Here is a 27,457-nt window from a genome sequence, read left to right as displayed (position 1 = left end):
CAAGGAAAGAAGGTTGATATTTAAAATTTGAAAAAGGTGTGCAGGTCTTGTGTTACCGTTGTAAGTGACAATGAATCTGTCCTCCTAATACTAAATTTTTTTCGCAAATTTAATTATAATTTTGTTATTACCTAATAGTTATGTTTTATTTTAGTAGTAGTGGTATAGTGACTTCATGTAATCATCGTCTTAAAAATCAACTTTTAAAAATGTCTATACCTAAATTACTGACAAGATTTTTTAGCTTAGATGTAATTCTTAATTTCTTGAGAAAATGTGTTTTCAAAAAAAAATTGTAAATACATTTAAGTCTATTTTTAAATTAGAAACGAGTGTATAAAAATATTTTGTGAAGTCATTGTACTAACAGTTTTTTAAAGCTCCTTTGGCAAGTCTTTTGAAGCGCTTAAAAAAGAGCTTGCTTGGTTTTTGATATTGAAGATATTTAATATCTTCTTTAAAGCAGGCCAAATGCTGTGGCATTGTAAGGATGTCAACAAATGGCCACAAAATGCTGCCTTTAAGAGAGCGCAATTTTGAAGAGATCCCAATAGCATTCGGGAAGTTCGAAAGTGCCTTACGTGAGAGAGAAGTTCAACTGGAAGGGAGCAGGCAGGATGGATTTATTTTGCCCCACTGTGATAGGCGGAAAAGCTCGCTCTCTCACCAAAAAGGGGAAGAGGAAAATGGGAGCTTTGGCTGGTCGCCTGGCTTTTCTAGCCGACGCCGTTCGTGTGGCTTTCAGTGTATTCAGTGCAGTCGTCTCGTTCGGTTCGTTCTCACGGTGAAAAGCGGTGGAAGTGGAAGGTCCTGTTCGGAGGACAACCTCAATACGCCACTCACACACGCACAAGTGGGCCCACACACACGGACACGGGTGCGGTAGTCGAAAGTAAAAGTTGTCCAATGTGCAATAACGGTAAATAATAAATGAGCCAATGTGAGATATAGGCACGCAATGTGAAAAAAAAAAAATAATGGAAATGCGAAAAAATAAAAATAGAGAGCTGCGTGCCAGGATGCAAAATCAAATATGCAACACTCAAGTGAAACGGAAATCCATAAATAAAGTGTGCGGAAGTGCCAGCGTATATTTAAATACCAAACTGAAATGCTAAGCTAAAAAAAGAAACCAAACTAAACTTAGAACACACACCTGCCCATCTGATCCTTCAACTCAATTCTCACCTGCCAAGGCCACACGGCGGTTGTGGAATATTAATATACATTCAGCGGACGCACACAAAAAATATTTTTCAACTTTGTTTTCAGTTTGTTTAGACCCTCAAGGTCGCCCAGGAATACAACTTTAACGTGGAACAAGAATTTAAGAAATAATTATGTAATATACTTTGTGTTTCCTTTTTAAATTTCGCGGAAAATGTTACGATTTTCCCTCTTCTGAACTTTTGCCTTTGAACGGGTTTTTTCTTTCGTAGCTCCCTTCGGGCCCATAAATTAGGGTCGCATTCTGTTTAACCAAAAATATTTGCATAAAATGGGAAAAAGGGCGAGAAATGGTTTAAATACAGGATTCACACGGCTGAGATATCCAACACATGAAAAAAGGGGGCCAATGAAACAATTTTACGGGGATTGAGGGGTGGAGATAACGCAAAGATTAAAGACCCATTTTTTTTAGCAGATAAAAAAAAGTGAGACTAAGAGCAGAGAAAATTTCAAGGTTCATAAACATTGAATAAGCCTAAGTTCAGTTTAAATTCAATTAATCAACATAAAGCCACCACAAACCAGGAAATCAACGGACAAGCTGCGGGGTGAGGTAAGCCCGATTAATTTTATTGAGCTAATTATCCGATAATTTCTTATTTTATTGTCTAGTTAACACCGATAATCGTGTATTGCTCCAAAAAAAAAAAAAAAGAAAAATCCCACACAATTGTGTCATTGTTTGTTCTCCGTTGTTTAGTGGGTGGTGCGGTGGTTTTCCCGGTGGTGGAAAAGTGGAAGCCACGGGTGGCAAGTGCCTGTGTGATTGCTATATTTCTTTATTGTTTTATTTTATTTGTTTTACTTTGTTGTGGTCAGCGGTTGGGCAGCGAAAGTGGTCCTGGGATGGGTTGGGATTGTCAACTCAATTTAATTATGAAAATGCCAAGAGGTGCTCTGTGCACACACGTGCCTAAACACACAGGTGGGTGTGGGTCCAATTAACTTATCGACTGGTGTAGTAGAATGATTGAGGAGCAAGTATTATGCTAATGAAAGTTCTGTGGGCTGTTTATCAGAATCAATGATTGACTGGACATGATAAATATGTTTTGAATAATTGAGTGGCAAAGCAACAGCAAAAACTAAGCTTATTATTAGATGTAGAATATCCAAAAATATAAATAGTAGACGTATTTAATAAACAGTAAACATAATGCTTTGTATTGACCTTTGGAATTATTATTCAGTCCAACGAAAAGGCACAGTAAAAGGCAATACATGTGCATTTTGTAAAATATTAAAAAAAACAAATATGAAGTTATCCCACTCGTAAAACATTTCCTCCTCATTCGTGGAAAAGATGCATTACTTAGATTGCCTTAGAAAATATGTTAAGACACTATTGCCCAGTTTTCCAACACCTTTTCTTCTCTGACAGGTAAAATTGCTACTTTCTTATGCAAAACATTTTCCCAGAAAATGTAACAAGATTTCATTTACCTTTTACTTCGGCAAGGTCATGTGTTTTGGCTGCTAAATTGAACTTTCTGCTCCCGAAAGTCACCCAAATACATAAATTATTTTTATTGTACTTAACCTTTTTCATTGCCTTGACTTTCCTTCCACATTGTCTGTCCCAAATCAAGATAAGTAACCAAAAAAAATACATAAGCTGGCTTTAACAAGCGAGTGTTCTATATTTGAGAATATTTGTGTTTAAGCAACCCAAATGCGGGAAAATAAAAAAGTAAAGTGGGCCGAACAAAAATGGCATTCAAAATTGTATGGGTAGACTTAAGCTGTATAAAAATATAAATTACTAAACTAGACACCGCATACACTAGATATTAATAATTTATGCAAGTATATTTACATGGACCTTTCTCTGCTATTTAGCACCAAACCAAAAACCATTTTTTTTGTTTGATAAATAAATGGTTTATATTTATAATTTGTTTTTTATCGAGAATACCGACAGAATATTCACCGGATATTCACATATCTAATGTACTTCTTGAAATATGTGAGCTTTGGTCAAAACGATCTGGATATTTACCCTATGTCTTAAAAAACTTTTAAAAGACGTCCAATTACAAGGCTTAGCAAAAACTTTTTTTTCAAAAGGGTTTTATTTTTTTAGTTCCGTTGTTCACCCTTAAGACTTTCTACATTTAAATTATTTAAGGAATCTATTTATTTCAAGCGCGTCCCCTTTGAATTTTCGTATGCTGAAAACTACATTAAATGTTTATCAATATGCAGATTATTTAAATTGATGGGAATGGGAATTGGGTGCATTTGACTAAACACGAAGCCTTCGAATTATCGGGATTGCCATTGATTTAAAATGTAATTTGAGATGATTAATATTTTCGCTTTTCCCCGACATTGCTCTTCTGCTCATATTTCCAATTTATTTGCTTACCAGTTATTATTTTGTTTTATTTTAAATAGCACAATAAACTTAAAAATTGTATGCAAGTGCAAAATAATATTTTCATTGTGTTCGCGTTGGCATTGACATATTTATTTAATTTAAAATTTTATGAATACCCTTTGTTCAAGTTTCTTGCGCGTACAATTTTGAATGAATGAAATATTATGCAAATGTTTGACAAATAGCAGGAAATCAAAAGCAAACAAAAGGAGAAATTGTTAAGCGAGAAAAATAATAAAGGGGGAAACGCACATATTTGAATCAGAGAGAAGATATAATCAAAGCTAGAATATACATATATGGGTGTTAATCAAACATAATTACTCTGGTCATGCATATTTCATTAATTGGTGTGGTTTGAGATCCTGTACTCGTGCTCCACTTTTGTTTGACGTGACAGCTGTCGCTTTAAATGTCAATTCATTGATGAGCCATCAAAAGTTCACTTCAAATCGATTTGCGTCACTTAACAAAAAATATTATCTGAAAACTGTAATTAGTTACAAAATCCGTCGGTTTTTCTTTAAAATTCTGATATAAATATTTTTTTTAACTCTTAATTTATAAGATATTTGTATTTTAATGTACGATTTTCATTAGATTAAAATTCTCTGGCTTCCTTAAAGCTGTTTAATTATCAACCATATCCTTCGTACTGCTATGCTAGTAATTTCATTTTACAAGAATTTTCGTTTTACTATTTAAAACAAATTAATTTATAAACTGTAACATTTTTAAATTACATTGATTGGATATCAATAAATTTCTCTGTGTAGGGATAAACTTTTCCTTGGAATGAGGTTTTGTATGGATGGCTACCCACTTTTTAATGGAAATTATAATGAGACGTCGGTCTTTAATTATGCATGGACTTGGACTTGGGTTCAGGTGGGCTTTCAATGGGTGGTTCAGTGGGTGGCTTAGTGGGTGGTGGGTGGCAGGTGGGGTGCTCGGTTAGCCGGTCACGCCCTGGCACTTACAACTTAATGCCCGGCCATCAGGATGACGTGCTTAACCCACGACGGACCTTGGCACTAATTAAAACTAACCACCGACAGCAGCTACAGCCACAAAAAATGCTTGAGAAAAGGAGGAATTACGGCAGGCATCACCTTGAGGCTTTTCCCATGCCATTTTTCGACAGTTTTCCTCTCCGTCTTCCATTGTTGGCCGGTGAAAGTTTTGTGGCACATTTCCCTCGGATTTGCCACGCATTGACACTCAGAACTGGGGGCTGCCGCTGCATATTTTGTCAAGCTCTGACATTGCACTTGATGACTTTCCCACCCCCACTGCCCGCCGCCCTTGGAGGACACATTTTTTTCAACTTTCAAAGTGCCAGGGGGTAGGTTGAAAACTTTTGGCAACGCAGCTCGACAGTTTTAAATGAAACTTTTGCTGTAACTTATACTGTGACGAGTCTGGGTTTTGTTTCATTTTCCAGTGCTTTTTTTTTCGCCTTTTGTTTAACGCTTTGTGCCCCATTATTTTGGATTCTGTCAGGCACTTTGTATCTCTGCTCCTCCATTGTACCCGCGCACTTTTCATTTGTTGCAGAAATGAATAATGAAAGTTGTAAATAGACATAATACGATCAGCGCTGGGAAACATTAGCGAAAAGTTTTTCGGAAAATGGAATGCAAGTGCTCTCCAGGGTCTCCATACAAATGCCGAATCGAGTGAAAAGTTATCTCTGAATTAGCCAGGGGGTGTACTACAGCGTCCTGATCGCGAGATGTGAAAGGATTTATGAGGAAAGTTGCGAGGAGAACTTAAATTATTGCGTCCTGAACTTTTAATGGTATTTATCTGGGGTTATTTATAATATACGATGTTAAAGTTCGAGAATATTGTTTTTATTCCTTTTGGGAAAAAATGTGCAGTAAAAATACATACTATATATCTGTTAGCCCTTTAGATTTTGTTTTGTTGTACTGAAAATCAACTTATTATAATATTTATTTTTGTGTACGCTGAAAGTATGCTCGAGAAGATATAATATAGCCACAGAATTTAAAATTTGCTTTCATGCTCCGAATTGGCCGAAAATAAGAATGTTCCAAATTGTATTGTTTCTGTATTACAATTAAATTATTTATAATAAAAGTGTTTAAAATTTGTTGACAAACACATAACTCAACAGAAAGTATTACCTTTGAGAATTAAAAAAAAAAGAATGTTTGGTTACTTATTAAAAAATGCATTGCGGTTTTTTTTCCGATGTTTCTGCAAATTATAAATTCCACAATTCTTCCCCTGGCACTCTTAATATATTATTTGTTGCCTTTAATAAAAATCACATTACGATATTGCCTGCGCAGCGCAAATTTCTGCTTTATCCTCACAAATTTCTTGGATTTCCGAAAAAAGAGGGAAAACTGTTGTCGCCAGTTCCAGAAACACATTCATAAAGCAAACGGAGCCAATCCAACAAGACAGGGGAGCCACGCGCCGCCAGATAATGTAATACATATAGAAAAAAAATAAAAGTCCTTGTTTCAGGTGGAAAGGGCATGAAGCTGGGCGTTTGTTGGGTGGTTTTCGTAGCAGGGACAACAGCACGTGCCAACCGAGGCTCCAACACAAACATACAAATTTCCATTTATTTTGACTTTGACGTTTGAATTTTTAATGAAATTCCAAACATTTTTAACGCCCCAAAACTGTTTTGTTGGCCTTTTCATCCGCAGGCAGTGGAATCCTGGCATCCTGCAATCCTGGATGGACAGCAATCGGCTAATGATGATGAAGTGAAATTGTGTTCGAGCCGAAATTAAATAGAATATAAATCGCCGGAAAAATGGCGGCGATTTGTCAGCCTCTGTCGAGCAGAACAAATGCAAAGTAGTTTTACAACTAAGAGAAGGATATTTTACGAAAGGCCATATCCTAGCGAGAATTCCGGAAGTGGATTTTCTTTTTTGGCTTGTTGTTGCGGCAATTTCACGCATCGCGGCAAAATGATGATGACGGCAGGCGCTAATCAGGCCGCCCCCAGCCACGCCCCCCAGTTATTCCGCAAACACATTTTCAAATAGATTTCCGAGGAAAAAGGAGAAAACAGGAAAAAGGGAAAACCCAAAGGGAGCGTAGGGGTGGCACCACGCTCGCAAGTGAAATATTATGGCAACTTTTCAAATGGAAATGCGCCAGCAGCAGCAGCAACGAACGAATTTAAAGCAACGAGCAGCGGCACCGGCAACATCCAAAGCCAGGCGACAACGACAACATCTGGAGCTGGAGCCCTCAGACCCACCACAATTCAGCACGGATTGCATAAGACTTTGGCCAGGAAGTGGCTCCTCCACCGCTGACAGGGTCACCAGCAATCCACTCACCTGCAACACCACCACCAGCAGCAGCTACATCAGCGGATCCAGCAGCAACATCATCCGCCACGTGGACTACTGCAGCCGCCAAAGAGCGCTGATAATGCTCAGCATGCTAGTTGTCGTCATCGCCCTGATATCTGGCAATGGAGGTGAGTGCTACACCGAACAAAATATTTGAAAATATATTGAAAAAGTTATACAACAACAAGAAAGTTAGCTAATTCTGTAGGTCGATTTTTCTATACCGTTAGTTATAAGAGAAAGGTACTAGTCAATAGACATTATGGGTTATACAATTACATAAGACTCTATGAATTTTCATATGCTTTTATACGGAGATCGTATGACTTCCGCATTTATGGCAAAAATATGATTAAGAATTTCTGATAACAAAGTTATGCCTATTTGTCTATTAATCTTCAGATAATTTGTATGACAAATATATGATATAGTCTTTCGATCTCGGCGTGTCGTTTGCATTTTTTATTAAAATATGTTTATGCTTAGCCAACTTCCAACTACCAAAATTATAGACTTTAAATATTTAGTTCTTATTGAAAAAATATGAAAAATATATAACTTGCTACTAGGTATTAAAATAGAACTGAAAAAATAAATAAAATGAATTCTGAAGACTATTGTTACTACTACTACTACTACTATTTCAGTCATCACAATTTCTTATAAGAAACAACTTAATTTTGGTAATTCACTGGCTTGCAAAGTTTCCAAATTTCGCTGCAACAGAAAGTTTTAGTCTGAATAGTTTTTCTTCGGCCTTAATTCTGGCAAAATTTTGGGTTTATTCACAAGCCAAGCTCATTTCCCATTCCAATTGCTTTCTTTTTACGGCAGGCACACGACCAACAAACATGGAATACGAAAACTTTAATCAAATTTGGTGCTCCAGTTTCCTTTTTTTCTGTGTGGCCCATTCACAAAAGTGCAATTGTTGCCAAATTGATTTGACCAATTTCATTTATTGATTTCGATTTTCGATATCATTCATTTTGGCCGTTGTCATGCCTAAATGAGTCAGCAGAAAAACCGAGCCAAATCAAAGCGAGCTGGAAAATCGAGAGGAAAAATCTATCAGCATCGAGTAGCTGGAAAACTGAGAGTGAGCCCCTTGGCTCGGCAATTTTGTTCTTACATAATTTTTCGACTTTCGTGTGCTGGTTTTTTTCTTTTATTTTTCGTTCTGTATTTTTGCTGCCTTGTGGGCTGCGTTTTTAGGTTAGGTAATTAATTTTGTGTGCCTGAAAAGTCTTGGGAAATCAATGTTTTGGCCAGGCCATGAGCAACTCCCAGGCGATGAGAATATTCCAAGCCCTGATTGTGTGGGTGTGCGTCCCGAGCCGCCGACGTGTGGGTTTGAGCCTTGGCAGGCTCTTCGTTTATTCGACTTTCATTTTTCATATGCCGTGCGCTGGCTTAATGACTTGCCTGCCTTTGGGCCAAATTCCAATGCCGCGTCAAAGGATTGGCGGGGCGACGGAGTTAAATCATCATTAGGCCCTAATGAACCGGCCACCGTTGGGCAGAGTTGGCCAGAGATCCATAGATAGAGGACATGCCATCCGTATATTTAAATTAGTTCAAAGCAATTCGTGGCAGCTTTGATTTATTTTCTCTTTTATTGAATAATTATGGAAATTTTTAAATTATCTTAAATACTGATAATGTTTGTGGAGGTCGTTTCTCATTAATAGTTTTATCTTTACATTTTGGTGAATCAACAAAAACCAATGACTAAAGTAATAAAATATTTCGGTTTACCATTGTACTTTTTTATACTTTTTGTAAATTTCTTTATCGAATGATACTAGAGATATTTGTTATCTTACCATTTTTATATTTTCTTATTTGTGAATTTATTTATGCTCACTCTCAGTTCATCTGTAACTTAGCAATGTTATCCGCAAAGTTTTTTCCGAAAAAAAAAAATAACTCGCGGCTATTGAAGCTTGTTCGAGGCTGACCAACAATATTAACTAAAGGCTCAAATTACCGTGGCCGATTCCTAGAAGTGCTTCACTCAATTCCAAGGAAAAATCACCTTCCAAATTAAACAAAAAAGAAAGGAAAGCCCGAGGAGCTTTTTCTTTTAGTCAGAGTCAGGATAAAAGCCGCACAAACAATGCCCAAGGCTCCTTGACAAATGGAAACCTTTAAAAATTTAAACACACAATTTCTTTGCAAATCGTTGAGGGGGACACAAATGATTTTTAATTTTTTAAGTGAATTTAAAAATTTAAGCATATCTGTCGTTTATTTTTTTCCGCTGATGTTCACCTTAGAAGACAGACACATAGCATGCGAACGGGGGGAGGGGCATAAAGTTTTGACATTTCAAATGCTTCTGACAACAACAACCGCAACATGCCCCCCTGTTAATAATAACTGTGCGGGCATAAAATTCCACCAAGCGAAAGAGACAGAAGAGGGGGCGGAGAAAGAGACGGGAGACGGGAGAGCAGGACCAAGAACAAGGACATGACAAAGACGAGGCTACAGATGAGCAACAGGAACATGCCCTGCGGTCTACTTGCGCCCAAGTTGCTGACGTTGACGTCGACGTAACAAACCCGGACACAAGACACAGGACTCAGGACTTTGGACCAGGGACATGGGACATGAACACGGCAAGGACTGCGACTGACACTAAAATTGCGACCCCGGTACATGACTTTCTGATTCCTGCAGGGCGCTTTTAAGCCAAAACACAAAACAAAACTGAAAATAAAACAAAATTTGCGGAAAGCATGAAATAAGTTTTAAAATGGTCCTAAAATACTCTTTAACAGAGCTATTGTTAAAATTGATTAATTTAATTTATATAAAACCTATTGGAAATAATCCTAAACATAACTTTACAAAAACTACACAAAGTAAACCAAAATGTAGCACGGCTTAATCTTTTGTGAAATGAAAATTTTTAAATTAATTAATTTAATTATAAATGTACAGTCATTTTAAGAGCACGAATGAAATCTATTAACGTTTCAGAAAGAATTATAACTGATACTGTTTGATTATATATTGAATGTTAGTTAGTAATTAAAATAAAAAGTTATAAAACTATTTTCTGTAAAACAATAAATTGCTAAAGAGGGGTTGATATTTAAAAATATTTTGTATTGTTTTACAATATAATATAATTCATTATCGAAGAATCTGCTTTCTTCTAGTCATTATTGGATCCTGCACAAGGGTATAAAGACACAAAAAAATAAAATAAATATTTTCGTTGGTGGTCTAATTTATGTTTGGCAGCCAACAGTTGACGTTGCGGTCTTTTGTCCCTGGCAGTCAATTTATTTTAATTTCTACCCAGCGGCGTTTTATTTATTATCATGTTTGGCCCAGCCCCGCCCCCTTGAGCACCCTGAACTCCCACGCAACAGACATTGGGTGGAGTCAAGTTATTAGCAACATTGTTTGGGTCTTGCCAATTGAAGTCAGCCGGCAGACCGAGAGCTGGGCCAAAATGCAGACGGCTCAAAACGCTATGGCTGTCAATAGCAGTTGGCTTAGGGAAATTGAAGGAGTCAGAGAACGGGGGAGTGTGGGAAAAGCGTGTGGAAGGAAAGCCTCTGAGGGAAGGAAAAAGGGAAAGCCGGAGCTGAAGCAGTTGAAGCAGATGATGAAGGATATTCGACTTATCTGGTAGGAACATGGCCAGCGGGCTAAAGCTGATGCTCAGCTAATAGTTCGGGTAGTAAACTAAGGGGGTTGCGAAAGATAGAGACGGGAAGACACAAGAGAAAGAGACAGAATCATAAGAGGAGCATGCATGTAAGAATGTGTGTATTCTGGCGATGAGCTGAATTGCATATTACGTGACCAGGACTTTACGAAGCACAAGATTTGTTCACCAAGATTATGATATGTTATAAAAGATTTATTTGGAAAAAAACTTAGACAATAAAACATATTTTCTTGTAAGGCTTTTGATATGGCAGTAAGAAATAAAAAATATTAAAATAATTTAAATTATTAAAATTGTATTATTCCTTTAATCTATACACTCGTAACTGTATTTCGAAGACACAATTTTTCGACTTCGAACACGTGACGTATGAGTAATTTTTGTAAAAGATCTGTTGAATTATTATATAAATTAAAATTAGAAGTGGAACGGATGTAATTTATATATTGCCTTAACAATAATAATTAATAATATTTTTCTTATACTTTGAAAATGCAATGTGATTCTTAAACTGTCTTGTGTTTTGATATTATTTTTTGAACTCATAGTAGTCTTAAATAAATACATACAAATTTCATATAGGCTCTAAACCGCCATAAATTGATGAATATCAGAATATTAATTTAAAAACAATCTATTGTGCTCAAGGATACAATCATTTCTAAATTTATTGAATTTGTTATCACTATAAAATTAATAAACGTTTTTAGGCCCAGTAGGCATTTGCTTATAACTCAAATGAGTATAGATAAAAACACTAAATCAATGACAATAAATAATAATAATCTGCTACGATAAATAAATATAAATTTATTTTCAAATTGATATTAATTATTTTAATTGATATTTTATATCAGTAATCTGGTTCGATAAATAAATACAAATTTCTTGTCGAATTGATAATATTTATTAATTAGACGAAAACAAAATCATATATATTTTTTGTATGCAGTGACTTTAAACCGTGATCGAGTCACTGGCAGCATCACAACTGGTTATTTTTGCCTGTTCGATGTCTGGGTCTCCGGGCAGCGACGCGCACAACATGTTTAATCTAATAAAGTCGCTAGCCAGTCTTGCCGGCTTGGACTATAAAACTGCTGGAGGAGAGTGTCATAAAAAGACGTTAGCTGCGACGTAATAAGCGTATCAAGTGCCTCGGGATACAAGCGAGCCATATTCGACAGTCTCTGTGGGTGGAGCTTAGTTTCTGGCCCAGACGCAGTGGCGTCCTCGCAGCTAAGTGATGGATAAATGCCGGATAAAAATGGCTCGTAACTACGCCAACAACCAGTTAGTACACACAAGCTAACACACCAGCTGTGGGGCTGTGCGGGAAAAACATGAACATTTGATAAACAAAAAATTCCCAACAAACAAAAAATTCAGAAAAATTGGGTAGAACCAAAAACCAAAAGTTGGGATTTACCTGCGAACCAAACCAAAAACTTTGCTGGCCTCCCAAAAAAAGTTGTTAACGTGTGTTTCCGATGGTGTGTGCGTAATTCGCTAATTACCTAAATGGCTGCCACAAAAGGTGGCAGTATTGGGAGTCAGGTTGTTGGCTGTTAAAAGTTCACCCCCAAACGAGTTACAAGGTTTTCCAGTTGTTTGTTATGACCATCGATTGAAGGACTTTATGGCGTAGTTTTTGAATTTGAAACATTTGTAAACTAAAAGCAACTTTGGAAATTACCTGGATTTAAATTTGATATGTTGGGAGAGGTTGGGAATCCTTTAAAAATGTAATTGTTTGAATTTGAAACATTTGTTAGCTAAAACAACTTACGGTGTTACCTCGACGTAAATTTGATATGTTAGGAGAGGGTCTAAATGAAGTGCTATTATCATTTTTATAACATTTATGTAAGGATTGTTTGTAGTAGGCTCATTGGTAGCAGTGCTTCCTTGTTATATTATTTATTATTGAATATTATGTATTAACAAGGTTTTGTAAAAAATAAATACTTTCAGCAGCCACAAAAGTATTTAATTAAATAAAAAAAATTGCTTGAGGTATTTACAATACTGAAAGTGAACGATACTTCGACTTTGGCCCTACTTTTTGCGATTGAAACATTTGCTAATATGCCACCCTTTTCATTTCCGTTTTGCAGTTTCCGCCGCTCAGCGTGACTCGTACAAATCGAAGGATGTGAGCAGCAGTAACAATGCCCTGCCCAACGAAGGAGTGGGAGGATCTTCCGCTGGAGTGGACGAGGCAGTTGGACCCACTGGTGTTGCTGGAAGCGGAAGCGGAAGCGGCAACAATAGCAGCGGAAATAACAAAAATGGCCAGGCATCTGGCGGATCGGATCGGCCAGCCTCAGAATCCGGGGCGATGACAACCGATGCCAGTCGGAGCTCCGTTGCCAGCTCCACCACCGTCATGGGCATCCCCAGCAGCAGCCTGCACAAGGCCAGCAGCGGCAGCAGCAACACGTTCTCGTCCCAGATTGCATCCGGCTTCCATCGCAACAGCATCGACCTGCTGGAGGAGGCCCGCAATGCGGGTCCCTACTTCGACAAGGCCTTCTCCAAGAACGTCACCGCCCTGCTGGGCAAGACGGCCTATTTGAACTGCCGCGTCAAGAACCTGGGCAACAAGACGGTGAGTTGCGGCTGCGCAATGCAGCCCGGATTTGGTTGATCGGATTTTGCTGAAATCAATTCAGGCGCCGGAAGGGCGAAAACCTAATTTAAGTCGATCAAAATATTTCGTAGTCCTTTTTGTGGTAGTAGCCTTAGGCTCGCCAATCTTTTTTTAGATTTCTTATAAATTTTAGTTTGTTGAACCAACCAAATCATTGACTTTAGAGCACAACCCCCACAATAATAATATTGAGCCTAGCTAAAGTGTTTGCCTTGTATATAAAAGATTCAATGTTTTTAATATGTGCAATTTTTAATTAAGAGCATTCTTTCACAGTATAAATTCTCATATGAGCGTGTTTCTTATTTATTAATGTTTTTGGTTCAATTGTAGATACTGACCAAATATGCCACATTAACAACTTTATAAGTTCGGAAAAAATTCATATTTATGATTGCTTTTTTATCGCCACCATTAAGCTATGAAATTGAACAAGAAAACACCCATAACATAACTGAGAAATCAGATTGTGGAAAAAAGCTTAAGCTTCAGGAATAAATAGTTAAAAATGTTATTTATTTATTGGCCAGAATTTAAATAATTCGGTTTACACAAGGAATTATTTTACAATATTTTTTTGAGAGCGAACCATGAATATTTAAACATATTTTTACAATTTGCCTTTAAATTATTTTAATTGTAGATTACATTTTTCCGATATGTTTTATTTTAAAACAGCTCTAAAAAACAAAAAGTATCAAGGCAGAGAGGCACAAAAAATGTTAAAAGACCTTTTTAGAATTTGTGTTATTACTTGTTTTTGCAAATGCTGAACCATGAGTCAAACGTTTGCCATCATTTGACAATTTGCCTTGTAATTATCGTGTAATTCCTTTGTCGTTGCCATCAAAATGCGATTTGTGCCTGTGCATGAGTTGCTGCCCCACTGTGTATTCGGATTTTTTGCAGGCTAATTAGCACGTTGAGTGGGTCCACACGGGGGTGGAGTTTTCGGGGGCGGAGTTTGGGCCTGCTGGCTAATTGTTCCGCTTGCCAAAGAACAAAATGATTAATTATACCCAAACAGGAAACAGATTTTACTTTATTCAACTTTTCGTCGTGAGCGGAAGGAAGTGCCGCAAACATTTCACAAACACAATCTCCAGCACCACCACTTCCACTTCCGGTCGAGGCCTTCATCCACCTGGGCGGCGCTAGGAAAAAAAAGAACATGTCGGGTGCCGACTATCAGAACCGTTACCGGTAAAGGGGGCGAGGGGATGGAGATAGAAACTTGATCACGCATAACTTTTTAACGAATGGTCCGATTTGAAAAATTTCTCTACATTTCGATAGGTATTGATAAACACAATAAAACTGCATTTTACTTTTCGAAATATTTAAATTTTAAAAAGCGTATATAAGCGATTGTGGGCGTTAAAGGGGCGTGGCACCTTTTGAAACAAACTTGCGCTGCGTAGGAACTCCTAGAATCTGCATGCAAAATGCCAATCTTCTAGCTTTTATAGTTTCCGAGATCTCAGCGTTCATACGGACGGACGACAGACGGACAGACAGACGGACAGACAGACGGACAGACAGACGGACAGACAGACGACAGACAGACGGACAGACGGACATGGCTATATCGACTCGGCTAGTGATCCTGATCAAGAATATATATACTTTATAGGGTCGGAAACGCTTCCTTCTAGCTGTTACATACTTTTGCACGAATACAATATACCCTTTTACTCTACGAGTAACGGGTATAAAAACTATTCAAATGTAGGAAAAACCAAAAAATTTCGTTTAGTTTTTTTGTTTGGCTCTGCAGGAGTCCAGGTACTTTTAGGCCGTAGTCATTCGGTTTCCGTCATTTCCGGCGGCGTCGACGACCGGAGAAGGTCCCTGCCCGTTTTTCCGATAATAATATGTTACATGTCCCGGAATTCTAGGCATTCACCTCCCTTTGCTGCTCCCATTGTGCACCGAACTTTCCTGACAGCCTATGATTAGCTCGAGGTTCTGGCTTGTTTGAGTTGCGGTTTCGAAAACTAATTTGCGTGATTATTAAATTGTAGAAAATGGGTGAGAGCGCAGGCAACCTCAATTTGAGGATGGAAATCGAGTGAGCCAAATAGGCTTCACCTTGTGGTAGGACAATGTGAAAGTTTCATGCTCGAGAATGTGGGACAGTCTCCTTTCCTGGGATAACTTCATTAAACGTGTTAAGTGGGATAGCTTCATCGATCTCTCGATACTTCTGGAGAAGAAGTTAATTAATAGCGTAGAACTGTTCAGTACTGAGAGGTTGTTTAAAGAATGTGGGAGTAAATAAACTTAAAAAAAAACGTTGAAGAAGTTTAATATCTGTGAACATTCTCAAGAATATTACAATTTTACATAATATTGGTTTATCTAAAAATTAGTAAAAATATTTTTTTCATTTTTCTCGCATTATCATACATTTACATACAATAAAATTTCCTTTTAAATAAGTTAAAAGTTTCATAAAAAATGTAAGCTAAAAAGCTAACAAATTTGTTTCAAATTTTTAAGTAGCGTTTGCGGCCTAATTTGTATAATCTTAAAACCTAATACCACCCTATAAAATTCTATTCGCCAGACAGCTTAAGAAAATATCCATTTCTTGCTCATCAGCAACATGAAAAAAACCCCAACACATTAGGCAACCTGTAAAATATATTCATTACCTTCGTGTGGCAGCTTAAAATCTAATTAGCTTTCAGTTCTGCGGTGAACCACAAGCCCACCCAAAGGCCACCCACATCCGCCTCTTTCTTCCCCCAAGTTTTCCATCCTCTTACCTCGCCGCCCCTTCCGCCTGAAGTAATACATCATTGCTGCTGAGATTTGGCAGCATCTGGGTGGGAATTAAGCTGGTGCGATGGGAAAATGCCAAGGAAAAAAGATAAAGAAAAATCCTTCTGTTTTATGCTTGTGTATACACACGTATACGTGTGCTCTTTGCTTCACACCGTCTATAATGATAAACAGCGAACGGATGTTGATGGTCCCTGCATTATTAATGACGTTTTTCATTTGCGCTTTGCCTGGGGAGAAAGCTTTATGTTTTAATACCAGCCACATACACAGCCAGGAGCCGAATGTATTCGCCGTTCGTTCATAATTCTAAAGAAATAAGGCAGACCATTTAAGGTAGAGGGGAAAGGTACAAAGGACAGAAATATATTTTTATGTCGTATCACTAGTCCTAGTTAGTTCCTTTGAACAGTTTTCACTAGCTTGAAAAAAATAAAATCATATATTTGAGGATTCATAATTAATGATGATGTATATATACATACTTTAAGTATGTCTCAAGGTTTCAAGTACACTTTAAATAAAAATTAATTTGGGATTTATTTTCCAGTAATTAAGTTGATCTATTTTTCTTTCTAAAAATATACCAAAGGATCATCGATATTTAAAACGACATGAAAGTAATTTACCACGCCAAGTTGCCTGGCAAAATCTTTTTTAATAATTTATATACATTTTCCCGGCTTCACAAATTGAGTTGTAAAAGAATATTTTCAGATTTTGATGTTCGTTTGGCAAGCAGTAAATGAAAGAAAATATTGATATGCTTAAAATTTTACGATACTGTAAACAAGGTTAATGGGCATAAAAAAATCAGGGGCACGGGAAAAATGAGTGAAAATTTGTGTGGTTAAGGGGAAAAAGTTGTTGGATGTTGGGCCACACCTTCGGTATTACTGCTCGAGGAGTTTAGGTGTTAATTACATGCAACTTTGCTTAAGCAGCTGCCAAAGTTTACCTTTGTGTCTGGCAACAAACACCTGGTCCAGGCCCCGCCCCCTGCCGCCCACCCATCATCGCTCATAGCTCCGCCCTCCTCCCCGCCCAGAGTTTCTTGTCCATTAACTTTGGCAAAGTCGTCCTCGGTGTCGTCGTTCATCGTTAGGCAGGATGTTGCTAAGCTGTTGTCATTGAAATTGAAAATGCTAGCAGCTGACGTATGACACGCAACACAGCCAGGCGTGTCCGCCACGCCCCCTTTTCCACTGCCCCCACTTAAATTTCAAAGACCCACTCCACGTGACATAGGCAACCCCTAAATCAGAGTCACTTAAAAATGCTGCGCCTTTGGGCAGGGAAAAGTTGAGCATTAAACAGCAGGTGGTTGCCGAAAGCGTTACTGCACTTAAAAAAAAACATTATTTTTAACTTATTTATTTGCGCTTTATCACAAAAAAGGGAAATTACTAAGCAAAATCACTTTAAACCAAGTTAAGATAAAACTCGCGTGGATAAAATGTTCGATTTCAGCCTTATTTGGTTGTGAGAGATTTCTGGTGTATAAATTATTTTAATATCAAAGATAAATTATATAAATTTGGTACTAAAATTATATAGATTTTTGGTTCATCTCTTTTTTCTCATGTGTGGCATGTGTGTTAGCCCTTGTTACATTGAATTTGTTGGGACAGGTTGTCTGGCAAAGGACTCACTTCATCCCTGCTCTTGCCATTTCAAAGTTTTCTTTGCCAAGCCAAGCAAAACGAGCAAAAAATGTGAAAAAATCATATAAAATATTTCAAAATATATTTGCATTTTACACGTGTGGGTCTGACACAAAAGGCGACTCGCATGGTTCATTCAAGCAGCTGCGTATGAAATTGACTTTTTAAACAAATGAAATCTGAAGTCTTAAGTCCTTTACCTAAACTTTCCTCTTTCTCCAAATCATTTCAGATGTTGCTTCAGGTGTCGTGGGTGCGACATCGGGATATACATTTGCTCACAGTTGGCCGATACACATACACGTCGGATCAGCGCTTTCGAGCTATTCACCAGCCGCAAACCGAAGACTGGATGCTGCAAATCAAATACCCGCAACATCGCGATTCCGGCATTTACGAGTGCCAGGTATCGACTACACCCCATATGAGTCACTACATTCACTTAAACGTCGTTGGTAAGTCGATAAATTTTGTATCCAAAAGTAACGAAAAAATAAACCTTACTCCTAATATGCATTTAATTAAAGCTAAATAAACATACTATATTATGTTCATCACATTCAATTATCGATTTTAAATCAAGGAAAATATTTAGTACTTAGTAAGTGTATTTGTATCGCTGTATATAGATTTGTAAAAGTATTTTAAAATGGATATTAAAGACTAAACTTTATTAAACATAATTTTTAACTTTAGTACTTCAAAGTTCAGAGAAAATCTAATTTTATTTATAAGCGCACCTTCTAAAAGTATCCCCCTCAACCTCTCGAGTTGTTTAAATTCTGAAGTTAAACTTTGATTGAATTAAATAACGATAAGGAAAAACGAAGTGTAAGGATAAATATTTCTCTTTCACCACTCGCGCAATTCAATTGAAAAGGATGAATATAATTTTCCCATTTACAGGGCCACTGAGGAAAAGATTTTTCTCGACATTTGCACTCCAGACTCCTGAAGCAGCCCTTATGAAAATCCCCCTTTTGGCTAATTGTTATTTTATTCCAACTAGACCTGTAATAAAATTCTCTTAATTCCACTTATTTCCAATTCCTTTTTTTCCTTTTTAGAACCATCAACAGAAATCATCGGGGCACCCGATTTGTATATAGAAAGTGGTTCTACTATAAATCTTACCTGCATCATACAAAATTCACCGGAGCCGCCAGCTTATATCTTCTGGAATCATAATAATGCTGTGAGTTTGAGCTCCCTAACTCCAACCCGTTTCCATTTTCCAGGACAAGCAATTACTTTGGGGCGTCATTATCGCTTCCCCCTTCCCGAAAAACCCCCTAAAGTCTGAGAACCCTTTAGTGTTCAATTTAGTAACTTTTAAATTAGCTTTGCCGGGCGTAAACTTTCCTTCTTTTGGTTTTTTTTATATTAGGAAATGCCATTTGGGGAAGGAAGTAGGAGCAGAGCTTGGGAAAAAGGGTTCTGGTGTGGGCTTTAAATGGATTTTGGTTTTGTTTGGTCTGAGCCACGTTTTAGTTTCCACTTTAGGTGTTTTCCTCACACTTCATGCTTTACCCCTTGGCTTATTGTATTGGGCTTTAAGGGTTGACGGTCCTCTATTGTTATGTATTTTCTATAGAGCCAGCGACAAGAAAGGGAAAAAATATTGCCATTAGTGCCGAGAGTTCCTCCCTTTTTTTTTACTTGTGCCCCGAACAGATTTAATTTTATTGTTTTGTTTCGGTTTTATTTGCAATCTCTCTTTCCTTACTTTGCATATTTTCCGGGATCTCCGACTTATCTCCGCCCACTGAATTTAATTTGCCAAGTGTGCAACAGTGCGTATGCGTAATCTGGACTCGGTTTTATGGCTTAGAAAATTGTAGGGACCCCAAACGTAAATGTAGAAAAATATTTTATGACTTTCAGAAGTTCCCCTCTCATCCGCAGATTATCAACTATGATTCGCCGCGTGGAGGAGTCTCCGTGGTCACCAATAAAGGCGATACGACCACATCGTTCCTCCTAATTAAATCGGCGCGTCCGTCGGATTCGGGGCATTATCAGTGTAATCCATCAAATGCAAAGCCCAAAAGCGTTACGGTACATGTGCTCAATGGTAAGTAAAATCAACGACAACACACCCGCACACAAGTTCAGCCACAGGACATCAACCAATAAAACAATGCGGCACGCAAAAAAGACAGTATGCAAAGTGAACCAGTGCAAAAAAGTGGATAGCACAATGGGATTACTAATGGGTTACACGACGAGATTTGGTGTGAAAGACAGCAACAAATAATGGGTTGAATAATGGGGTTGAAAGCAACAGCGAAAAAGGAAGCAAGTGCATCCAAATAGGAAAAAATAAGTCGAAGTGAGCTAATGGTGTTGGCAAAAAGTTTTTAATTGCAATGTAACTCAGGTTAGAAAAGGTACAATTAGTTTTTTTCTACTTAGAATGACTACCTAATTAAAAACTTGTTGTATTTATTTTTATTATATTATGTCAATTATATAAAAAAATTACTTTTTTTAAACTCTAAGCCACAAATAATATAAATACAAAAATTCCATAATTTTCCTTTAGTGTTAGCAATTTAACAGATTATATTCTGAAATTGCACTAAATTACTTCCAGTAATATATTTTGTTGTGGCCCTAAATAAAATCTATATTAAGAGTATAACAAGAAGTGCTTCAACAGAAAGTACTTCAATTCTGCTGTAGTGGAAAAATTGTTTAGTGAGTTCTTAAGAAGACATTAAATAAGCCCAAGGGAATTCAAGGATTACGAAAGCGTAATGACAAATGAAGATACCTTAAAATTTAAAGAAGCAAATACGCTTTTAATTTGATCTCTGTTTAAAGTATAGAGACTTGAAACTAAGTCCACTGCCCCAGCAAGTTAAGTACTGACAGTTGCTTAAGAATTTCCTTCTCAGACCTAGAACCAAGATCCAAATCCCCTAAGAGCAGTTAATACTGACGACCAGCCTGAGTCAGCATATCAATGGCTAAAATCTGTCCAAAGCAGCCATAGAAATTGCAGCTGCTAAAGCTCCTCGGGCAGCCCAAGAAGTGACACAAAAGCCCAGAAAGATCCAGGGCAGCGCAAAAAGAGTCCATCGAAACAGGTTGCTAAAGAGTGCCAGAAGCAATGAAAAGAAGGGGATAGTGAGTAAGCAACGAAGAGGTGACAATAACTATCCAACAAAGTGTGGCTTAAACTCAGCCAAACTAAGTGAAAACATCAACAAAAGGGTGTGAAGGCACCTATTCGGAAGCCAATGAGCAAATATTGATTAGTAAATAGTCTCGCTTTATAAAAAGGAAATGGGGGAAAGGAGAAAAGGGGGAAATGGTGTCTATTTCAATATTTCCACGTATATTCAGCTAAACCAGACCAGAGAGCTCAGCTAAGTGAAAACTGCTAAAAGTGGCACGTGAAAATTATAGGAAATGGAGCGACAGTTTCTTTCCCGTTTCCCCATACCCAGCTGTATAATGATTATCCTCGGAACCCCCATCTATTTATCCTCATCTGCCCTGTCTGTAACCAACCACTCTGGAAGCCATCAATGTTTGCCGAGCAAATCTAGCCAGGGGGTAAAATATGAAACTCAGGGGGTATTTTAACTTCCGAGGAGTAAGTGCACTTGGTTACGGGACTTGTGAGACTATAAAGCTTAAATAAATATACCTAATAAAAGAGTTTTTAAATAAATAGAGAGGATGAAATGTATCAATTAACAAAATTGAAAATGATTAACTGGATATATCAATTTGTGAAATCATGCAAAAGATGAGATAACTGAAATAACATACTATTGTTTGCTAACTTTTTCATAGGCAGAGTATTTAAATGCACTTGCCTTGCAAACTTTTGGGTCTTGGCCTCCTGCCTTATCTGGCACGCGTGCCACATGAAAATTATGTTTATGTTACGGTCCTACCTCCTCCGCCCACCCCTCGACCCCCACCGACTGTCTAGGAAAACTCACAGCAGCAGCAGGAAAAGCTGGAAAAGCCAAAGCAGCAGCAGTTGCTGCACGCTACTTCCTTTGCGACTTTCACTAATGTCAAGTTGTCGTCGTTGTCGCAGCAACCGTGTCTGCTAGATAATGTCACACGGCGTTGTTTTTTCGCAAAGCACCCACAATTATGAATACACAGAGAAAAACCATTTTGAATTTACCAATTTTATCAAGACATTATGAAAATTGTAACAAGCGATATTTGTTCTTGGAAAAATAACGTTAGTCTTCAATACAAACTAACGGTACTAAAATAATATTCATTTTATAAATTTAGTTTATAATTAACGCCCGTAAATCTGACCTTGCTATTTAAATAATATATTATAGAAAGCAGTTGTATACTTTTAAATATAAAACTTAATTTTTACGTTGAGCAAGTATTTCTAAAAGGCTTAACAAAAAAATTTTTAGCGTACTTTTCAACAGCTAGTTTTGCCTAACAAATTTTCTTTTAAAAATGAAAACAAAAGTTAATTATTAACGGCATCCCAAAGGTTTTATCTAAAATAAAAAGTGGATTTCCGGAATAGGATGCTATTTTCTTTCTCTGTATTCATGTTTTAGGGGTCTGCATGAAGGGCACTCATCCCTGTCAGCATATTGCGCATGCAGTGCGCGTTGTTTCCGTTAACTGCTTTGGCACACTTGTTTCTGATTATTATTATGTTTTGTCTCTTGTTCTGCCACTTTCACCATTGTTGGTTGCCGTTACATTTTGCTTTCTTTGTTATTATTATTATACGCCCGTCAACGTTGTTGTTTCTGCTATTATTCTGCTTTTGTTGCCATAGTGTTGCAGTGCGAAGTTTTCCACTCACACTCCTCCGCACCCATCTGGTGTTAACTTTTTGCATTACTTTGCTTTTTATTGTTTACTGTTAGCTGTAATGCGAATACAGGTGTAGAGGTACGTATATATGTGCATACAGGACACATAGCGACAATGCGAAGCATTGGAATTGTGTGCTTGTTTGGCTTGCCGCATCACCAGCGACGGCATCATCAATGGGGTCAGAGTTTTCGGTCTGGTTCGTCTTCAGACTTTCAGGTTTCCCGACTTTCAGGCTTTCAGGCTTTCAGTTTCATTGCCGAAGGATGGGGGACTTAAAGTGCAAGTTGGGACTTGCATTCCTCTTCGATTCTTGCCAGCTGCACTGCATTATAATTTTGTTTTCCACTTCTCGAGAATCAAAAGTTATAAAGGGGCGACATAAAGTTTTTTGATATCTTTAGTTTGCTGATGGAAATACAAATTCCATTAAAAAGAAAAGGCTTAAAATGGCTGCAGTTTTGTAACAGTTATTTGTGCTGAGTAACTCATTATTAAACAAATTTTAAAAATACATTTTTTTAATGAAATTAAGAAAGGTTTTCTTAATAAACTAATTTTGTCAAGTTAGAGATTATGACGAAAATTACATTTCAACAATTAAAATATTGGTTAAAGCAAAAAAAATATACCAAATCTTTAATAAATATTTGTATTTCTCTATTGTAAAGTTAATGCTTTTGCAAGCATTACACCTTGCTAAACAAGGAATTTTTGTTAAAATGTTTTGCAGTGTTGATTCTTCCTTTCTGTTTTCAAACTTAAGCTGCGAGTTACAGGTGCATTTCTTTCTGTCGTCTTTACAGTAAGTTGTAAACAATCAACGGTTTCACTAGTTTGGTTTGCAGTTGCCTTTATTTCTAGCCGTAGAGCGCAGCACTCGTTTTGTTGGTTTTATTTAGCTGTTTGCTGGCTTGTTGTTTTGACTTTTGCGACAATCCCAGTATTGTTTCATGCTTTCGTTTTATCTGTGCAGTTTTATAGTTTGACAGCTTTTCGGGTGCCACGAGCAACACCAAACAGTGCCCTTTTCAGAAGCTGGTAATCCGGTTAGTGCTGCAGGATTACATGGCGTTAAGTCTTGGGACTTGAATGGGAGGAGCAGGACCCTTCCACTTGAAAAAGAAGTCCCGGGGGAAACTAGAAAGATGGACAGCAAATAAACTGAAACTAAATCGTGTTTTAAACATTTTAAAAACTATTAAAAACACAGAAAAAGGAAAAAGTTGTGAATAAAATATAGCTTAATATTTGAAAAGGCAACAAGTGGTTTATTTATATTAAATTTCAAAATATTTTGATAAGCCACAGCAATGTTCATTTTTATTTGAGAAGTCACCAATTTCGGTGATACTCCCTCATCATGCACACCCACTCACAGTCACAAAGCAAACTACTTAACGACTTTTCATTTCCCCCAATGTCTGAGTATGAGGACAGCAATAAAGATGTAAATTAAACAGGTGTTTCCCATTCCGTTTCCAGGGGAGTTCCCAGCAGCAATGCAGCACGCGGCACCAGTGCATCCTCGTCCCTCGCCCACTCGCTGTCTGTTTGTGTACCTGTTTGTGTGCTTCTGCAGCTGGGCGCTTGCAGGTGGATCGCTGCGCTCCTGGGCGCCGCTCTTGCCACGCCCCCTGCAACGTCGGGCTGTTCGCCACTCTTTGGCGACATGCGGCATTTCTCCGCGAGCGTTTTGAGGTGGCGATGGCGAATGCGATGGTGTTGGCGCTGGCATTGGAAAAGTACACAGCTGCAACATCAGCAGGCGCAACAGCAACATCAGCTGTCCCAGCAGCAACATCAGCAGTCCCATCAGCAACATCGGCTACTGAAACTACAATCAAGAAAGGAGGCGGCAACGTGTAGACAACTTTTCGAGGCGGACATAAGGTGAGCTCAACGCCCAACACCCTCCTCAAGGCCACTCTAAACTCAACCGTAAGCTGTAACTATAATAACTATAAAGTATACATACAACATACAACAACTCTAATGGCTATTGCGTTTTTCTATGAATCAGCGACGTATACGTAATATTTAGCACAAAGCAGAAAAATAAATATACCTAACTATAGAAAAAAAAACCGAACTCAAGCCATGTTGTCGCCTTTTTTTATGTACGACTTTGTATCATACAATGAAGCTATCTAAGTCTTTGGTTCCCTTAAAATTGGAAATTGTGTAAATAGGCTGCATAGCATACCTAGAGGCGCTTTTTTCGATCGACTCTTTCCAACCTTTGTAACTTTTATAGTCGAAATCCAAGCAGAAGGAAATCTTTAGAAAGCTGCTCAACACTGCATTAAAAACGAAAATAAAAAGCAAAAGAAAATATTTTCTAGCAAATACCAGAACAGCAAACGCTTCTCGACTGCCACTTTGCGACTGTTCCCTCGAAGGCAAAGGGAAATTTTCATTTGCATTTTGCGAAATCCTAATAGACAGATAAATGTTCAACCGAAAGGCAATTAGCAAAACGCAAACTAAAAACATTCAACTTCAAGTACAGGCTATAGAAAAACGAAAAAAAAATAACTAGAAATTAATGCGAAAAAAACTGTGTAAAATATAAAAGAAACTTAAACCCAAAAGGGGAAATTTAGCTACAAGTTAAAGCAAAATAAAAAAAGAGGGAAGAACTCGTTGAGGGGAGAATTTTTCTTTGGCTGCATCTGAATGGTTAGAAATTAAGTCATACAATATATGAAAAGAGAACCCTTGAATAAGTTGTTTCGTTTCGTTCTTGTGCAATGTACAAATTAAATAAATGTAAGTATTACCCAACGTGCAGAGGAAATGGTTTGAAATTAGGATACGATCGGCATAAATGGAAAATTGTTGCACATTTCATAAATTTATTTGTTGTTACTCAATGCAAACAAAAATTAGTCAATCGTTGAAAAGTAAAATCATTAAGAAATATCGAAAAGAGCTCTGGGTCAAATGTATTTTCCATCTAATTACAATATTGAATTTCTATAATTATTCTGACGTTATAAAAGTGTTTTTTCCATCCAGATTTCCATGGTTTATTTCCATTTCTTTTTCATATTTTTTTTTAGGTTTGGGCCATTTAAGAACTATAAGCTTTTGTCTGGCTAATTTCTGTCAATACACCAAACTTTGCCATAGAGCACATAGAGCTAACCAAACAAATGAAAAATAAAGCAAAATAAATCCAATCGTTACAGAAAAACAAAAAACTATTGATAGAAATTAAAGTAAAAGGAAAAAAGTTTCATTAATCAAGCTAAGCATTAAGCAAAAACTAAACAAGATAACAGACAAAAAACAATTGAAATACAGCATGAGTATTCATATGCTAAACCAAACCAAATCCCGTCATGTTTTTTTCGATTGCCATGTAAAATATCAACAAATACACATTCAATATCTATTCATATGAGATTTTATGCGAGTAATTTCTCTTTAAATTGTGCAGGCTACAGAAACGAAAAAAAAAACGAATTCAAATTAGAATTCCATTGTGTTTGATGAGGCGTTTTATGGTTATTCGATATTTATTGCAAAAATGTTGTCAACTCTTGATTATCGTCAATCAAATGCACACACAATTTTCTTTTGTGTCATGTGAAATTTTCAAGGTGTTTTCACTTCACTCTGCTCAATGAAATTTTCTCGAAATTTAAAATTTCATCAACCATTTCAAATGGTGAAACATTCTTGAAATACCTAAAGTGTAAGACAACAAAAAATGGAAAAACATGAAATAAAAACGAAAAGACCGCATAAAACTGAAGTAAATATTGTATATGTAAATGTGTATTTATAAAATTATAATATAAAGAAAAGCTATATATATATATATATACATTAAAGAAACCTAGTTTATTTAACACAGAAAACCGAAAAAACTGATTCAACAATGTTATAAAAGCTAAACAAAAACGTAACATTTGAAAGTAACCTTCAATTAAATATGAGCCACACAGAAATACGATAAACAGAGAGCAAGAAAGGAAAATAAACTGAAGTAAAACAGACATCTTTTAAACGTGTAAGAATTTAAAATGTGCAAAAAACGAATGAATGAATGAGACAACTGGAAATAAAAGAAAAAACTGAAAAAAAGTAAACTAAAAGAAAACTAAAGCATATTATGTCAACTGTTAATTGAGTTGTTTTAATGTCCACTCGCTGGCTGGGTGGGTTAATGGCCCAACAAATGTGTAATAAATTATGCGTAAGTAAAAGTGAAACAAATCCTCGCTGGTCTACAACTAAACGCAAACAAAACAAGGGCAAAACCCATTTTTCATGGCGGACAAAGGAAACTAGAAGGGGAAAGATGTGGCATAAGCGATAATATAATGAAATGGGATTAATCATACGGCATGTAGGCCAGCCCAAAGGGAGGCATAATGAAAGCCGAGTCCTTGCAGGACATTACACACACATTAGCACGGTGTAGTTTCCTCCCTTTCCTTCCATCTTCACCATCTTCCTCGGCCGTCACAATTTAGAGCCCTTACGCCATTACGTGCCATTACGTTACGTGTGGCCTTACGTCGCTCGTTTTTAATAAATATTAGCACATAGTTAAACAGTTGAGCGCACGCTGATGGAAAATCAATAGATACACCCTGCACTTCTCACCCCTCTCACCACTGCTTTCCTTTATCCTGTGGCGCTGCAAAGTATGCTACATACACATATTTTATTGACGAAAAGTTTCGCGGAAAAGCAAATGGAAGTTGTGGGTGGACAGTGGGCTGGACTTCATGCAAAACCACTCAAGGACAAGTGGGCAATAAGCGAAAAACTTTTATTGTTTTATGTCCACAGAATTACAGAGAAGAAAATATAAAAATATTCAGTCTTTGCTAAATGCCCAAATATAAATAAAACTAT

The 27,457-nt window shown here is 37.2% G+C and overlaps 1 protein-coding gene across 5 annotated transcripts; it reads left to right on the top strand.

Moving 5' to 3' along the window:
* The first annotated feature begins 768 nt into the window (after nucleotides 1–768).
* Nucleotides 769–26,713, top strand: LOC108042110. Of its 5 annotated transcripts, none has more exons than XM_044459084.1 (8): nucleotides 769–919; nucleotides 1,646–1,783; nucleotides 6,301–7,091; nucleotides 12,772–13,265; nucleotides 17,991–18,213; nucleotides 18,826–18,953; nucleotides 19,646–19,832; nucleotides 24,046–26,713. In XM_044459084.1, the coding sequence occupies exons 3-8, from the start codon at nucleotides 6,734–6,736 to the stop codon at nucleotides 24,477–24,479; spliced, it is 1,824 nt and encodes a 607-aa protein (XP_044315019.1). In that variant the 5' UTR covers nucleotides 769–919; nucleotides 1,646–1,783; nucleotides 6,301–6,733; the 3' UTR covers nucleotides 24,480–26,713. The 5 variants fall into 5 exon arrangements, with proteins under 5 accessions (XP_044315019.1, XP_044315020.1, XP_044315021.1 ...); XM_044459085.1 differs by having other exon boundaries at nucleotides 1,643–1,783; XM_044459086.1 differs by having other exon boundaries at nucleotides 769–1,783; nucleotides 19,664–19,832.
* The last annotated feature ends 744 nt before the right edge of the window (nucleotides 26,714–27,457 follow it).

Source organism: Drosophila rhopaloa, unplaced genomic scaffold (genome assembly GCF_018152115.1).
Source record: "Drosophila rhopaloa isolate 14029-0021.01 unplaced genomic scaffold, ASM1815211v1 contig_178, whole genome shotgun sequence".
Taxonomy (NCBI): domain Eukaryota; kingdom Metazoa; phylum Arthropoda; class Insecta; order Diptera; family Drosophilidae; genus Drosophila; species Drosophila rhopaloa.
This window is presented reverse-complemented; position numbering and strand designations above follow the sequence as displayed.

What these genes read in the sequence shown, in the direction of transcription:
- LOC108042110 (XM_044459084.1), top strand. Translation starts at nt 6,734, where the DNA reads ATGGCAACTTTTCAAATGGAAATGCGCCAGCAGCAGCAGCAACGAACG. An exon ending in CATTCACTTAAACGTCGTTG is followed by an intron (nt 18,214 to 18,825) that starts GTAAGTCGATAA and finishes TTTCCTTTTTAG; the next exon opens with AACCATCAACAGAAATCATC. An exon ending in TCTGGAATCATAATAATGCT is followed by an intron (nt 18,954 to 19,645) that starts GTGAGTTTGAGC and finishes GACTTTCAGAAG; the next exon opens with TTCCCCTCTCATCCGCAGAT.